We start from the raw sequence: 15,248 nt of genomic DNA, 5'->3' as shown, positions 1-15,248 counted from the left end.
CAGTACCAGTATAAACTAGAAAGTTTCACTTAATTTACGTGTCTTTGGCTACTAGAAACTATAGGCAAGTGTCTAGCGACTATTCGCTGGTCTTCTTACAACTATAAAATACAAGTCCAAAGAAGGGTTAAAATACCCTTTTATTCCCTCAAATATAAACAGATGGCCCTTCTCGGGCTTATAGGAAAGCTTTAACTGAGCATAGAAAATAAGAAACTAATTCTAACTAGCTAAAACTTAGCCGAAGCTGTACAAGGATAACTAAGCGACTTGGCTTTTATCAAGCCACAGCGGCGAATACTAACAGACGCATAAGACTATGGCCGTACGTAGTAAGATATGCTTAAAGTAGCAACGTAGCCCGAAGGCAGAACACGCTCTACTGAGAACTTCTGATCTCTTCTACGAAAGTGACTGAACTTCCCATTAAATACTGGTTCTACTTCATTTACATAAAATGCGATACAGAACTCTCCTTCTAGCACAGAGTTGTGAAAACAAGCATTTGAAGGAAAGGGTTACAAAATTAAAAATAGCTATTAGAAAATTAAAATATTCACTACAAAATAAACAAAAAAAATACAGCATTAATATGATTAAAGATAAGATATTAGCATAGCTGTGTAACCCATCCTACTAAATGCTAATACACATAAGCCTTTGATAAAGGTTAACTCCAATCTTCATTTATCTTTCTTAATTCCAGCTAATTTTTATGTTCGATTTATTTATTTGTTCATTTATATAGAATTTTAGTTTAGCAACTGCACAGCACTAAAGTTCTAATCAACTTCATCATATATTCTGTTTGATTCATTTGTTTTGATAATTCGCATTTCTCTTAAAGGAAACCTGGGATTGAATTATTTGATAATAATAAAGCACAACAGGGCCATCCATAATGACCCAAACAAGGAAACAAAATTTGGGATGACTAGCTCGCATTTATGTTTCTCATTAAAAATAATGGACAATTCATGCAGCTAAGTGGTTGAACCGCTACGGAAAATAAATTTTAGGATCAATTACCAGTGCTCAGCATCTCACCAATGGTCAGCCAAAAGATTCGTTAAAAAACATATTCTAGAATTTACTATAGCTAACTGTTAAATTTGTTACCATTTTCCTCTCCATAAAATAGTACTGTACTTATAGATATGACATCATATTGTATTTCTAGAAAACCATCCTCAGATAAATACCACCATAGATGAAAGTATTTATTGAATGATGGAATTAGAAAGATACTGTCGTAAATTTAGATCAAAGATTGAAAGAAAGCAGCTACAAAAGTACCGGGTGAGTTCAAAAATGTGATTTAAAACTAAGTCAATACAAAAACGGTCAGTAGAAAATTTATGGTGAATTGCAAATATTCATGGTGGGAGAAGAGAGTGGTATAGCATTCATAACTAGCCCCTTGATGATAAACCAGTCTTCATAATTTTTACAACTTATGACCCTGTTTATATGTGAAGAACATCGATTTATACTTTCGATCTGAATTGCAGAAGAGTTTGTCTTGTTTCGGACAATCATAATGCGGTACTTTCCGACTCAATTATAATCCTGCAAGATCATATTGCTTGGAAGCGATTAAATAAAAAATTGGAGTGTCTATGTCCTTCATGTGATGCAAATATTATCTTCTGTAAGGAATGCCAAAGATGAAAAAGATTACATTTAAGCATTACATGTTATCCAATCTGCGCGTGCCAGTGTGGCGTTTTGGGAAAGCCAACAAGGGTCCTTACCTTTCATAGCCTCTTCAATTGTATAACCACAGTTGTAGAGCCCCTATTATAGATCCAACAACTCTCCTGCTCCATAATATTTACAGGAATTTGAGCACCTTTTCCACGAATTATAAATTCCACTCCCTGAATTCAGGCAGTTTCTGTATTTAAAAATATCGCTCTTAGTAAGGAATTAATACTTTTGCCAGATATTTCTACACTTTTGTCAAATACTATTAATTTATGAAATAAAATTCGATACATTTTATGCCAACTTCTGCTTCTTAAAAGAAAAAAGAAAGTAAAGCGGGTTTTTAAATCGTATAGCAAACGTAAATCGTATGCCTAACGAAATCAGATTATGGTCATGTTAGTACGACGTCGTAAATTCTTCTGCTTTTCAGCCCATTTGCATCGTATTTATCATCAAAATAGCTATATGAGTCTAGATTAATCTTAGCTTCACAAATGAAAGTATACTCCCGTTCCTAATTACGGGATAATTACGGTTCCTAATTACGGTTCCTAATTAAGTTAAATGAATATTTTATGTAAAATAAGGAAGAAACCTGTCAATCTTTTACATTAAATTATTATTTTATATCTACCAATCATATATTGTGTTTCTCAGTTAGCTGCCTTGGAAGTACGAATTGATTAACAAAATCAATTTGTAATAAGAAACAGTCCAATTACATCCAGTACACATTCTGTTTCTGTAGTGCACATTCTGTTTCTCAAAATTATTACTATAAAGTACGAATATAAGTATTAAAAGTTACATTTCATTTTACTTAAGAAGAAAGGAATAAGTACTTACATTTTCCCAAGAAGAATTTGAAGTACCATCTAGTTTGATATTCTGGATTTTCCAACACAGGCGTGCTTGGAGACCCATAAACCTATAAAATTAACAAGTGAAATTTATTTCGAAATCAGAAGTAAATATTAAAAATCATGAGAAATCACGTAGAAAATATTCAAAATCATGAATTAGATATATGTTATACGGTGAAATCACTGTTAACCTTTAATTAACTTCTCTTGTAGATTAATTATACTTCTTAATAAACTGATCTTATAGATTATAAAACATTATGAATTTGGACTAAAAACTAGAACATTATTACAATTTCTCAACTTTAAGCTAGAACACCATGTGTAAGAGGAAAAATATCTAAATATAAATTGTTATTTAAATCAGCCATGCTTAATTTAATGCTTAATTTAAATCTGGGCATTTTACTTTCCTTTTCTATAAATATCAGTAACGTTTTTCTGAATTCGGTCATTTTTAGAATAATCGATGTCGCATGACTCTCATATAACGTTATTGAAACCGAAACTAATTAATTCTGAATTAAGATTTGGGCACTTGCTTTCTGCAAGTAGGCCTAGACAGAATGCTGCTTGCTGCTTCCCTTCTAATCGGAAAGTTATCCAAAATATAAAATGTTTAAAATACGTGGCACTCACCAATAGACTGCCATGTATTTGTGGCCGCAGTATGTTTAACTCCAATAAAATAAATGTGATTTAAATCTACTGCGACTGCGTCTTATTGCATCTATTCTATATAACTTCCCAAGTTCCTAATTCATTATTGAACATCTTAGTATCTAGTATGCAATGAACATTTTTACGTCATTATGTCTAAGACTCTTTCATTACACATACACATACATACATAACTGTTATAAGGGAAAGAAAATAAGTAAAATTCTTAAATTTCATGGCCTCAAATGCTGCTAACAAACAAAATTGGAGAAAGTTAACAAATTTGTAATTTTTATATCTTCTATGATTAGCAACGCAGACAGAAAAGAACAAAATGAAACAAGAAATATATTTAATTAATGACAGCTGCAAAATGAAAGGATTGGAATCATCACCTAAAATTGTAGCTCTTCTTCAGAAAGCATACAATAATATTACATAATTTACCAAGTTTCCAATTTTATTTCTATAAGAATTAAAAATAAATTGAAGAATGTAAAAATGGAGGCCAATAATTAACAATTAAGAGGTGAAATCTTTCTGGGAAAATATCCGTCACTAGGCGACCAGGGCAACAAAATGCTTCAACAAAGTTCTCAATGAAAGTACAAAATAAACTATATAAAGCTTAAAAACAAAAGTAAATTTTATTTTGGAAAACAAACATCTTTGTATGAAAAAATACATGCTGACTTTGAAACTCATGTTACATTAACCAAAACAGTCTTAAAAACGCTAATTTAATTTTTGATATAAGTATAGAAGGCAGCCCAATCCAAAGAACGCTAAAATGGCGGCAGTCGAGAGAACAATGTTGTTTAATATAGCCAAAAGAGTTTTATCAAATTGAATTTAGAAAAATAACAATAAAGTCTATGCAGAGCATTAAAATACCAATAATATCCTATTGATGGCCAATGTAATAATACGGAAAACATTGAGTAATATATGCTGGTTTTTTAAACTTAAATGAAATTATCCATCTATGTTACAAATCTTTTTATGTTACACACATTTTTATGTTACACACATATATACATTATATGTTATACATTATATACATTATACATTATACATTATATACATTATACATTATACATTATATATACATTATACATTATATACATATTATGGCACGGAGGGATTACCCGCTACGTTTGACAAAGCTCTATTCAAACTTAAAAACTGATTTATTAACTTCAGAAACTATTCATTGATGATCCCCACATATATATAAAGAATTAAGGCTGTGAATGACCATCAGCGTCGAATAACGTTCCATAGATTTTAAATACACGAATTCCACCCGCAACAAAAAATTAATAACTGAGTATATAAGAAAGGAAGAAGGTACATTTCATTTTCCAGTATTGAAATACATTTTTTAATAATTAACAAATAAATCCAATTTTTCTTAAAATATCGTATAGAATTATCACGTATACAATAACGTTTGGAATTTTGAAATCATGCAACTAATTTTATAAAAAAAAGTATATAGAACTAGTTTTTTATTATGCATTTAGTTATTTATTAATCTAAACAGTTTCTGGATTTAAAAGTTAAAATGAAATGTATTAAACTATTTTTACTATAAAAAGAAGAATGCGTTTATCGAATTTCTTCTGAGTTAATTAGCTGTTATTACATGTCAATTAAGAGTGGTAAAAATTTACGCTAGTAAATTGGCACATATTTCGCCGTAAGAAAAGCGGGAATTAAACGAAAAAATCAAAACTTGCATATTTCAAAGTAATGAAGGATTAATAGCCCAATTAAAGTTTCGCAGGTGTCCTCCGCTTACCAAAAGCATTCTGATAAAAACGTATTAAGCCAAAAAGTAGCAAAAAGCGAAAGCAATTACGATTAATTTAAACAGGAAATAATTCAGCATTCCTTGATCTTCAAAAATAAATACAATAAATTAAAAGCACAAAATACTATCAAATAACGCATTAAACCTCAATTAATAAGCAAAACAAAATTATAATAAATTTATAAGCCGCGTAAACAGATATACTTAGCGCAGTATCACCGATTAAAAAAAAAAACGAATACAGTATGCGCTAATGGTAGATTCAGTAATAGATGATGCAAAACAGTATAAGGTAAGAGGAAAAGATAATCATTGTTTATATCTGTCAGTCTCTCCCTTTCAAATGGAGTATGCGCTAATGGTAGATTCAGTAATAGATGATGCAAAACAGTATAAGGTAAGAGGAAAAGATAATCATTGTTTATATCTGTCAGTCTCTCCCTTTCAAATGGCCGGATACTTGTTTTTTTCGCGTTTGTACACTCAGCTTCCATTGACCAAAATAATTCAAAGGATGACTCCGGTAGGCAATTACGCCAATAATCTCCCTCCCTTAAGTTAGAAAGTTGAGATTTATCTTCTTTGGCTGATATGAAAAGTTTCACATACGACAGGATGCTTCATTGCTCATTAGAATGATTTTGCAATTATTCCTTTTAAATCCAGGCAAAAGTACAGATAAAAACATATTTAAACATCGTGCTCATTTTTAATGCTGCTTTCACTTGTTTCAAATGGTCAGACATGCAAATCAATCCGTTCGTCGAAAATGAGACGTAATCATAGGTTATTTATTTGTCTCATCACTGAGAAAGTTATCCAAGGTGAAAATACGGGGTGACCGAATTTTACGCGCCCAAGGGAAGTTCGATTCCATTTCTTATACAGAACCTCTCGGACGACGGATCCACTCTTACCCCCATTTCCATCAAATATCTCGAGAGGATTTTTGGTTCATCAGTATTTTAAGTGCTGCTATCCCACACAGACACTATACCTTTAGAAAAGTCGAAGCCTCATTAAGTAGTCGAACTCAGAAAATTGATACATCAACTATCAGCACTAACTACTGTACCGATTAGAACGGCTGTTCATTGATAATTAACATGACTCTTTTTTTAAACATGAAGATGAAAAGCCAAATAATATTTCATATATAAGCAAACTTTTGTAGCTCTAGAGGTTATAAGATTAGATCTGCTTATCTTAGGTAGCATACAATTAGACCAGAATTCTAAAGACAACTTGTGAATTTTCACTATTTCTTATAAATACAACAGAGAGAGGAAAAGCGTATAAAGGACCCTTTTATTCATCCAAATAAAGTATAACAGACGGTCTTAACTTATGCTTAGCTTTGGCTTTAAATCAAAGATAATGAATGGGCTAAAATTAATGAAATTTAAGTATAGCCTAACGGCTCAATAGTATAATAGCGTGCAAGCTAGCTCTGATCGAAGTCGGCGTCGCGCGAGCTAGAGATCTACATTCTGGCAGGGAAATGAAAACGAGGCTTGATATAAAAGTAAATTGCTATAAAATAACTGATTAGAAATTTAAATGATACTTTGTAAGTTATCTGTGTATAACGTTTTAAATCCCAATTTTAAACTACACTTATTTTCTAGAGAAACGATACTTCCTTTACTTAAAAGTTTTCCAATGCTATTTTTTGGATTAAATTTTCACAAGTTTACATTCGAAGAATATAGAAAAATAATCATGTTGTAAGCAAATGTAATTTTTCTTTTCCAGTAGACGGAAATGTTCAGACCATGTAAATTCTTTCTAGTGTGTCTTCATATAAATTCTGCGGGGACAGTGGCCTAAGATAATAAAAGATAAGCCTATAAAAAGCACATCGGATAAGTAAAGTTATTATTTTAAAAATGCGTTACTGATATTACTGATATAAAATGGATGAACTAGTTTTCCACGTTACAAATGCTTTTCGTGCAAGTAACATACTAGTTTTCAGCCTCCCAATGATTAGGTTCTCATACATAAAGGAAGGAAAAATTCTTGATTTTTAAAAAGAGCTTCTGATTTTTTTCGAGTTTTGCAAAAGAATCGTAATTTCTTCTTGAAACGATTGTGATACACAAATCGTTGACCCAAAGAAATCCTTTTTTTGAAGTTCACTCTTGTACGGATTGTCTTAAAATTTTATTAGCAGTATGGTACTTTCTTATATAAAAATGTTAAAATAGCAACACAAATATCTTCAAAACCACATGTCCGCAAAATATGCCCCCGCATCAAAAGTATGTGAAAACATTTTCCAACCAAATTAAGAATAATACATAGTAAAAATTGGCAAACTTCAAATTTTTTATGGACCCCCAAAAGGATGTCAATGAGGGAATATTATTTCCCATAGTTGAATTAGTGAATACGGAAATCTCCTTACAGTGAAAATTGTCTAAGATATCTCTTACTAATTCATTAAACTATCAATGAAACTATCAAATTCTATCAAAGCGCTCATGATACGCTTGTCGTCGCAAAAGGCTTGAGCACCTTGCAGGTGACAGTGCGATTTTGCCCAGTTTCACCCTCCCCAATTTGATCCAGAACAGCCCGGGGGAGGTGTCTGATGGTCTTCCGCCCACCGGCGGCCGAGCGGTAAAGTCGCTGAAAACTGGTAGTTCCGTCCGAGGTTCGAATCCCGCGAACGAGCTCGCTGCATGGGTGTTTTCGTTGTTTTCCCCATGTGCAACGTGTGTACGAGCCAGTTTCCCTTAGAAAGTCCTCCACGAAGGCATCCCTTCCCTTAGGCAGATAGCCCTAGTGTTCTTTGCCATGATTAAATACACCGAGAGTCCCCCACCCCTCTCCCCCTTTACCAAACCACACGAGAGGACTTTCGGCTGCCCGCATATTTAGAGTGCCGCCATGCCGCACTGACATACAAACATCCATGCCTCCTCCGGAATTCGAGACCGGGCCTCTCCGCACGGCAGTTATATAGGTTGGGAGGCAAAATTGGTGTAAATATCCGTATCGTAAGGTAAAATTAAGTAAATACATTTTTATTTAAATGTTGAGGAATAAGCGACAAATTTTTCTAGAATAATTTTTAAATGTCAAGAATATCGCTCCTATAATCTATGAAAGAAAGAAAGAACAAAATAGCATCAGCTTATAACCAGACTAAAGTACGAAAAAATATCTAAATGCATTGAATGCTACTAATAAATTTTATTATGCCCAAGAAAAAATTAGCAACAAATAAAAAGTTCACATATGAACGATTATTGAATTTCAGATAAATAAAGATAGTCTTAAGAAAAAGTAAAACACCTAAAAAGAATAAGATTAAACTTTATCTCTCTTGAAGTTGCTTTGAATTAAAAAGAGCTAATACGCCCACAAAGTTTTGTGCTGTAGGCAGTTCTCAAACAGAATGATTTATCTCATAATCCTCTGAAAACAAGAATTCAACTCTTTTTAATGACAAGAGCATTTTGAATCAGCGAGATTATCAAGATTTAAATTCATTTCTGCAACTACCCAGATAAGCTCTGATCAAATAACAGAAGTTTCACTTGATTAAAAAAGACAGATGTTCTTAAATTAGTGGGTTGCTAAGAAAGTTCTAGCCATTTATTGACATGCGAGAGATCCCCTTAACATGACGATCTTGAGTTTTTTATGTGTTTTGTATACAGTGACCCCTTTTCAAGGAAGAAGCAACGAATTCTGCATCAAAAGAGTTTATTTGATTGTAACGGAATTTCGTATACCTTTCGTCTGACATGCAAATGAATAAATTTTCGCCGATCGTAAATAAATAGTTGGAATTATAAAGCAATTCAACTAAACATCTGGCTGTTAAATATAGGAAAATAAATTACAATGCCACAGCATCCAGCTGAGAAGTAAAACAACATTCGGATGACGAACAAAATAATATATATAAGATATATTTCATTTGATTTTGATTCTATCTACCCAAGCCAACTGCTTCGCAAACGTGTTCGTGTTGTTTACTCAAACGGACCTTCACTATCGTTTGAGAGAGAAAGTGCAAAATTTCTGGTAGCTTGACATCTGCGTTGGAGAGATAATGCTTTTTGACGATGCTGCCAGGAAAGGCTGAGATACGGTTCGAAATTTTAACCAGGACATCAATGACTGCAAAAGCCTTTGATAAGCGATTCTGAGAATTCCAGTAGGCGACTTTAAATCTTTTCTACCCACATGACGGCCATTGCCCAGACAACCCATAGACAATGTCGTCTGTGTGGGCATGGTGTCGAGCTCATTCTACCTGAAATCGCACAGATCAGAGTAGCAATATCTTCAGAGATGAGATACGACGACTAGAGAAAACATGTTTGGCCATCCAGGACAGCGACGGAATACTAGCCTAACGGTCGCAAATCACACAACCCGGCAGCAGAGAGTTACAGTTTAGTGTGCCATTTCATTTGATTAATTGGGTCTTAATGTCATCTGTGACACCTTTACAAAGCGGCGGCTTATGTGCTATTTCCCTTGTGAATTTCTTCCTTTCGAAGCACATTTCTACTGATTCTTTGTGCCTGTCAAACACGTTTCTGGTCAGCTAGATTGTCAGATCTCTCCTCAATGGAGCATGTTTAAAGTCTGATAACAGTTATCTTAAACCGTCTTATGAGATATTGAAATAGCTCGACAAATGAAGAACGTTTGGTAAGAAATCTTGCAGGATGTCGTCGGCCCACTCTACTAATGTTATAATGTCAAGCCCGAGAACAACTTGCGTAAGACCTAGAGGTAGTCCAATGTCTTCTTTATTAGAAATTATAAGAGGAATGGAAGGATATTATGCTCGTGAGATGAATGCTGGAATTCTTCTTAACATTAAACTCTTTAATGAAAGTGAAAATGAACAAGGAAAATCAGCCGTCCTGATATACTGCATATGTTGAACATATCTGAAACCACAGCAGAGGACAGAGAGTAAAGAACTTATTTGTAAACATGCTAACCTTCAGGTGAAATAGAAACAGATAAAGAACAGAAGATATCTCAACCTTCATCATTTGTGATGAAATTTAAACTTAGCTGGATAGTTGAAAAAAAAAGTGTTCAAATAATAGGACTGATGTCAGAGGAATACATCTGCCAATAACTTGCTCCAATATATCCAGGTACAACATACAACAAAGTATCTAAAGAAGCTGAAAAATAGATATGGAAGAAAATAATGTCGAAATAATAATATAATAACGTCAAAATAATAAATATAATTAAAAAATAGAGCATAAATGTAGCAGAATGACCTTTGTATAAGTGCTTCGTAGTTTGTGTTTAGGTGTATGACAGTCGTTCAAAATATTTCTAGAAATGCTATAAAATAAATGATTTAAATAATAATAATTATAAATTTAATAAAATTTTATAAATAATAAATTTAAAATTTAATAAATTCATTTAAATTGAGTAAAAAGCGCAGGAAATAGGTTGTCGAGGAAGTTTTATTTTTATTTTTTAACAACACCTTGTAAAATATAATTTTACATGTTTATATTACCATTAAATTAGTGCAATGGTAATGGTGTTTAGTATAATATTTGCTACAGCCCATCTAATGTCATCAAAGCAGTCGTTGGCAAATGTGAACACATTAATCGACGTCTGTTATATATAAGTACAGTCATATTAAACTCATCTTTTGATCATCAGTTCCGATTTCCGTTGATCATCAGTTCCTGTTAGTAATTACGGCATCATGTTGAAAAACACATCAAAGCATCATGTTAGAAAGCATGTTAAAAATACAAACCGATTCCTTCAAAGAAACTCAAGATCTCATAGAGTTTGAGCTATTTCCCAATAAGATGTCATATTAAGACGCTTTGATGTATCTGTCGCATATCACAAGTGTTAACCCTTAAACACAGAGATGGACACTATATGACTGCGCCAATATTTTAGAACTGCGGAACTGATTATAAGTTATACAGCTTTTCTTTTCCTTTTCAGTACTTTCAAGCTAACATAAAATATAACTGTTCCTAAATTCTAATTAAACTCATTAATTTTTTTAAATATTTTTTAAAACTGAGCCGCGATCATATAGACCTCACCTCTGCGTTTACGTTACATTTTTCTGGCATGAGGGGAAGATGGCTTTATTACTTACTTGAATGTCGAACTTGTACAAGAACTTAACTCTAGAGGTTTCACATTACGTCGGTACTATGAAAAAAATACGTTACCTATCTATGTTTCAGCCTCAAGAATCCGATATGAAATGAAAGTGCTAAGAGAATTTATGAAATTGTGTTGAAAACGCTTAAAATAATGTGATGCAGTTTTTTAATATTCTTTACATATTATATTTATCTTTTATATTATTCATCTTCTGTATTATTTTATATAATCCAGATTCTGTAGATTTAAAATTTATTAAATAGTTTACTTTGTAGGCATTTGCAAGTAAGTAGTATTTATTTTATTTATTTGATTAAGTGTTCGTACTTTTTCGTATGCGATTTGAAAACTAATTTTAATGCATTAATTTAGAGCTTTAAAAAGAATTCATTACTTCACTATAACAAGCAAAGTATATTATTGTTTATATAATAACAATAGTACATTATTTTAAAATTTTATATTTTTCAAATGCATAAAATAGAGCGCGGTCTGAGAGACCCCTCCTCTGTGTCTACCTAACAGAAAACGAACGTATGTACTTAAGGGTTAAACTGTGACTTTGAAACATCAGACTTCGACTGAGATGAATGAGAATGAATGAGAACAGATATTTTTGATATTGAGCTGGTTTAATTTTCGAGGGGTGAAGCTGAGACACCTTTCTGAACAATTGCAGATATCCATAAATAAGAACAGACAGTAACTAGTTTTGCAATAAATTTACACGAAATAAGAGTTTATAGTACTTTTCTGAGTACCTATATCATTCTCAGACGTTTATCCTTCCAATAATGAATTCGTATGTTCATAATCAGTACAAAAATGATAATATGTTTAACAGCATCCATTAAATTAACAGCAGAACAGGGAAGCAATTAAATAGAAACGTCACGAGCTAAGAAGCCAGTGACAAATAAATAAATAAATAAGAAAACCCTGCTGTTCGAAAATTTAATGTGTTCTAGGCTAAATCGTACCTGCAGATTTCGAACTTAAATTCGTATTTATCTTCTAGAAAAGTCTAAAGTATTTAAACTTGAAAAGCAAAAGAGAAAATTCAAGAACAACACAGAATAATAAAAGAAATTCTTGCTTTTGAATATGTTAAATCTTTTCAGTAATCTTGCGAATGCGTCTGCGTAATAATTTTAAATTAAAAGAATATTAGCATGTCTAAAATAATGCAAATTAAAGAAAATATTAGCATGTAATAATGTAAATTAAAAAAAAATATTAGCATATCTAAAATAATGTAAATTAAAAAGGGTACCAGGCACGAATGACATTTGCTAAACTTGAAGAAGCTGTATATATCACGAAATGAATTGTGCTCCGGATTATCATTCACAAACTGGAATAAGAAAAAACCATCTAGATCAATATTAGCTGACTTCCTAATGCGAAAATGGTACATTTCCCTTCTTGGCACAGACCCAAAAATATGCAAACGCTTAAGCAAAAAGGAAATGCCTTAGTGAATTGCAACTGAAATCGAAATATTATGTTAGTGCCCGAGGGTAGAATGTTTCGCAGCTGGCACTGATTTTACAGGGATCCTTTAATAGCATACTAAGCCTTGATGTAACAATAACTACGTACGATTTGCACTTTCCTCTGCGATAGGGTATTCTGACTATGCGCTCTAAGAATTGTATTAATGCCTTAAGAATGTGGGCTGGAAAATATCTTCTCTTCAAACAATAATAACAATAATAACAACAACATAATGGTAAGAATAATTATAACGATAACAAAATTAATATTGCCTTCAGAGTCATTAAAAAAGTAAAATTACTTCCCCTTACGTACATATCGTAATCGGCTACTCATCTTGTAGAACAGTTTTCATTATTTCAAAGAAAGCTTGGCATGACTTCAAACAAATTAAAATTGTAACCTCAATGGAAATTAATTTTAACAAAATGTTGAACATCTCGCATATTAAGGGAAATAAAATATATATATATATATATATATATATATATATACAAACCTAACTCGTCAGTTATTGCAGGCAATATAGTGTGATCCACTATTCTTATAAATAGATTAGGAAACTGCTTTTGGGTTTAATTAATTACGAAGCTTCTTATTATTCATAACATAATAGAACAGATGTTCATAATTAGAAGACATTTTGTGAGACTACAATTAAAATGATTATGCTTGGCCATTAATTACAAAAATTCACTGTTATTTCTGTATTGACTGCGACTACATTTACGAAGTCTCTTCTTAAATTTAATAACATAATCCCATTTTCTACAGGTATGAAAACTATTTTCCAAAAGTAAATAATTTCGTCATACCTCGTCCTTTTCCACCTGTTCGCCATTTTCCACTCGAAATCGACGAACTAAACTTTCTGAACCTTCACCATCACAGGAAGCAAGCTGAAATGAAAAATAAATATCACTGATAAAAAAATTAAATACAATAAACTTCCGATTAATCGGAGGAGGAAAGAAAAATAGTTAAGTTTGTTTATTGCTGAAAAATTACTATAGCAAGGCATCAGCGTAGAAGAGCATTCTAAGGGAGCTATGAAAGAAAACTTAATGCGTGTAGGATAACAGTAGTAGTATATGACATTTACCAGATAGACTCTGCCAAAAAAAAAAAGGTCTAATCGCCTTTTTTTAAGCCACTTCGAACTCAATTACATTGTTCAAATTAGCTTAAAAATATTGTTCTTTAATGCCATTTATAACTTAGTTTCTGCTTTTCCCATGATGTTTCTACTGACATTATTTACAGCATGTTATTTTTTGTTTAGATTACTATTTCATTACATAACCAAGTAACTTATTCTTTATATTCAATTGCTTGAAAGTACGTATAAGTAGAAATAATTCGTAAAAGGTGTTTGAAGGAAATTTAAGTACTTCTGGCATTTTATCTCAGAGCAGGAGACATGAAAAATGCACAACGATCTTGCCGGGATTCGATCTCCCGACCTTTCGATAGCTAGCCGGACGTACGTTCCAGTTACACTACATAGCAACATGACAAACAAAATACTTTACATATTCAGTAATTTTAAGAATATTAGCCACTACGAATATTTTCTCTGATGCAATTAGATTCTCTGCAATTATTATGGAATGCATTTAACTGCACAAGAAAATATTCTAAATATAATGTTCTAAATGTAGAACTATAAGTACTGGAATGTGTAAATTCAAACAATAATATGCAGAGACAGAAAACGTAGGATAAATTTAAATTAAATTAACAAAATTATCAGCAGCTTCATTGCGTATGGATTGTTTTTATTAAGGCAAAACCTTCTTTTGCTGGCTATAATTTTAACAGCTTTTATGCCAATTTGAAATGAAATCTTTAATTAACTTATGCTAAATCTTACATATTTTCTGAAGTGCTGAAGAGAAGATTACAACCATTTACAATCACTTGCATAGAGATATATGTATATATAGATGCAATCTTAAAAATGACGAATTTTGGATTCATTACAATAATATGTGTTTTTGCTAAAAAATATGTAAATTTAAATCAATACATATCTGATTTTAAAAAAATCAATATATACTTTCAACAAAATATCCAGCAGTATTCAGTAATGTATTCAGTTTACATAAGATTAGCATACAATGGATAAAAAGATATATATTTGTTATTAATAATTTATAAAGCCGTGCTCCATATGTCACAACGTTTTGAGTAAATGGAGAAAATAATACGAATTTCGGACAAATACACGTCAAAGTCTATAGCTATATAATTAAGATACAAAAGAAAAACAACAACGCATCTCGTTTGAAAATAGCATCAGAATGTGAAAATTAAAGATGAAATTATTATCTACTCCTTATTTAGCTCTCAAGGAAAGGGGAGAAACGAATGCCTTCTATTTACAGAAGTAAAGTTCATTATTCTACTAATCTATCTAATTCTCTAACCATGAAGTAAAAGCAATAAAATCAGAAAACTTTCATTTCGCTTGTTTTAATTAGTTCATGTGGTACTATTATATAAGGTATTTCTCCCGCCTTTTTGGCGAGACTTCGTGGTGTAGTGGTCTGCACGCT

The 15,248-nt window shown here is 31.9% G+C and overlaps 1 protein-coding gene across 2 annotated transcripts in view; it reads right to left on the bottom strand.

The window, feature by feature from the left end:
- Positions 1 to 15,248, bottom strand: part of LOC118182903 (GTPase-activating Rap/Ran-GAP domain-like protein 3) — a 333,886-nt gene that overhangs the window by 235,827 nt on the left and 82,811 nt on the right. For both annotated transcript variants that reach the window (XM_085816800.1, XM_085816801.1), the window contains exons 3-4: positions 13,506 to 13,589; positions 2,557 to 2,638 (exon numbers count right to left, since the gene is read on the bottom strand). In XM_085816800.1, the coding sequence (XP_085672926.1) occupies positions 2,557 to 2,638; positions 13,506 to 13,589 (166 nt within the window). The remainder of the gene's footprint in view (positions 1 to 2,556; positions 2,639 to 13,505; positions 13,590 to 15,248) is intronic.

The sequence above is a fragment of the Stegodyphus dumicola genome, chromosome 5 (genome assembly GCF_044657685.1).
Source record: "Stegodyphus dumicola isolate Sdum_Otavi_A_Nest chromosome 5, ASM4465768v1".
In the NCBI taxonomy this organism is placed as follows: Eukaryota; Metazoa; Arthropoda; class Arachnida; order Araneae; family Eresidae; genus Stegodyphus; species Stegodyphus dumicola.
This window is presented reverse-complemented; position numbering and strand designations above follow the sequence as displayed.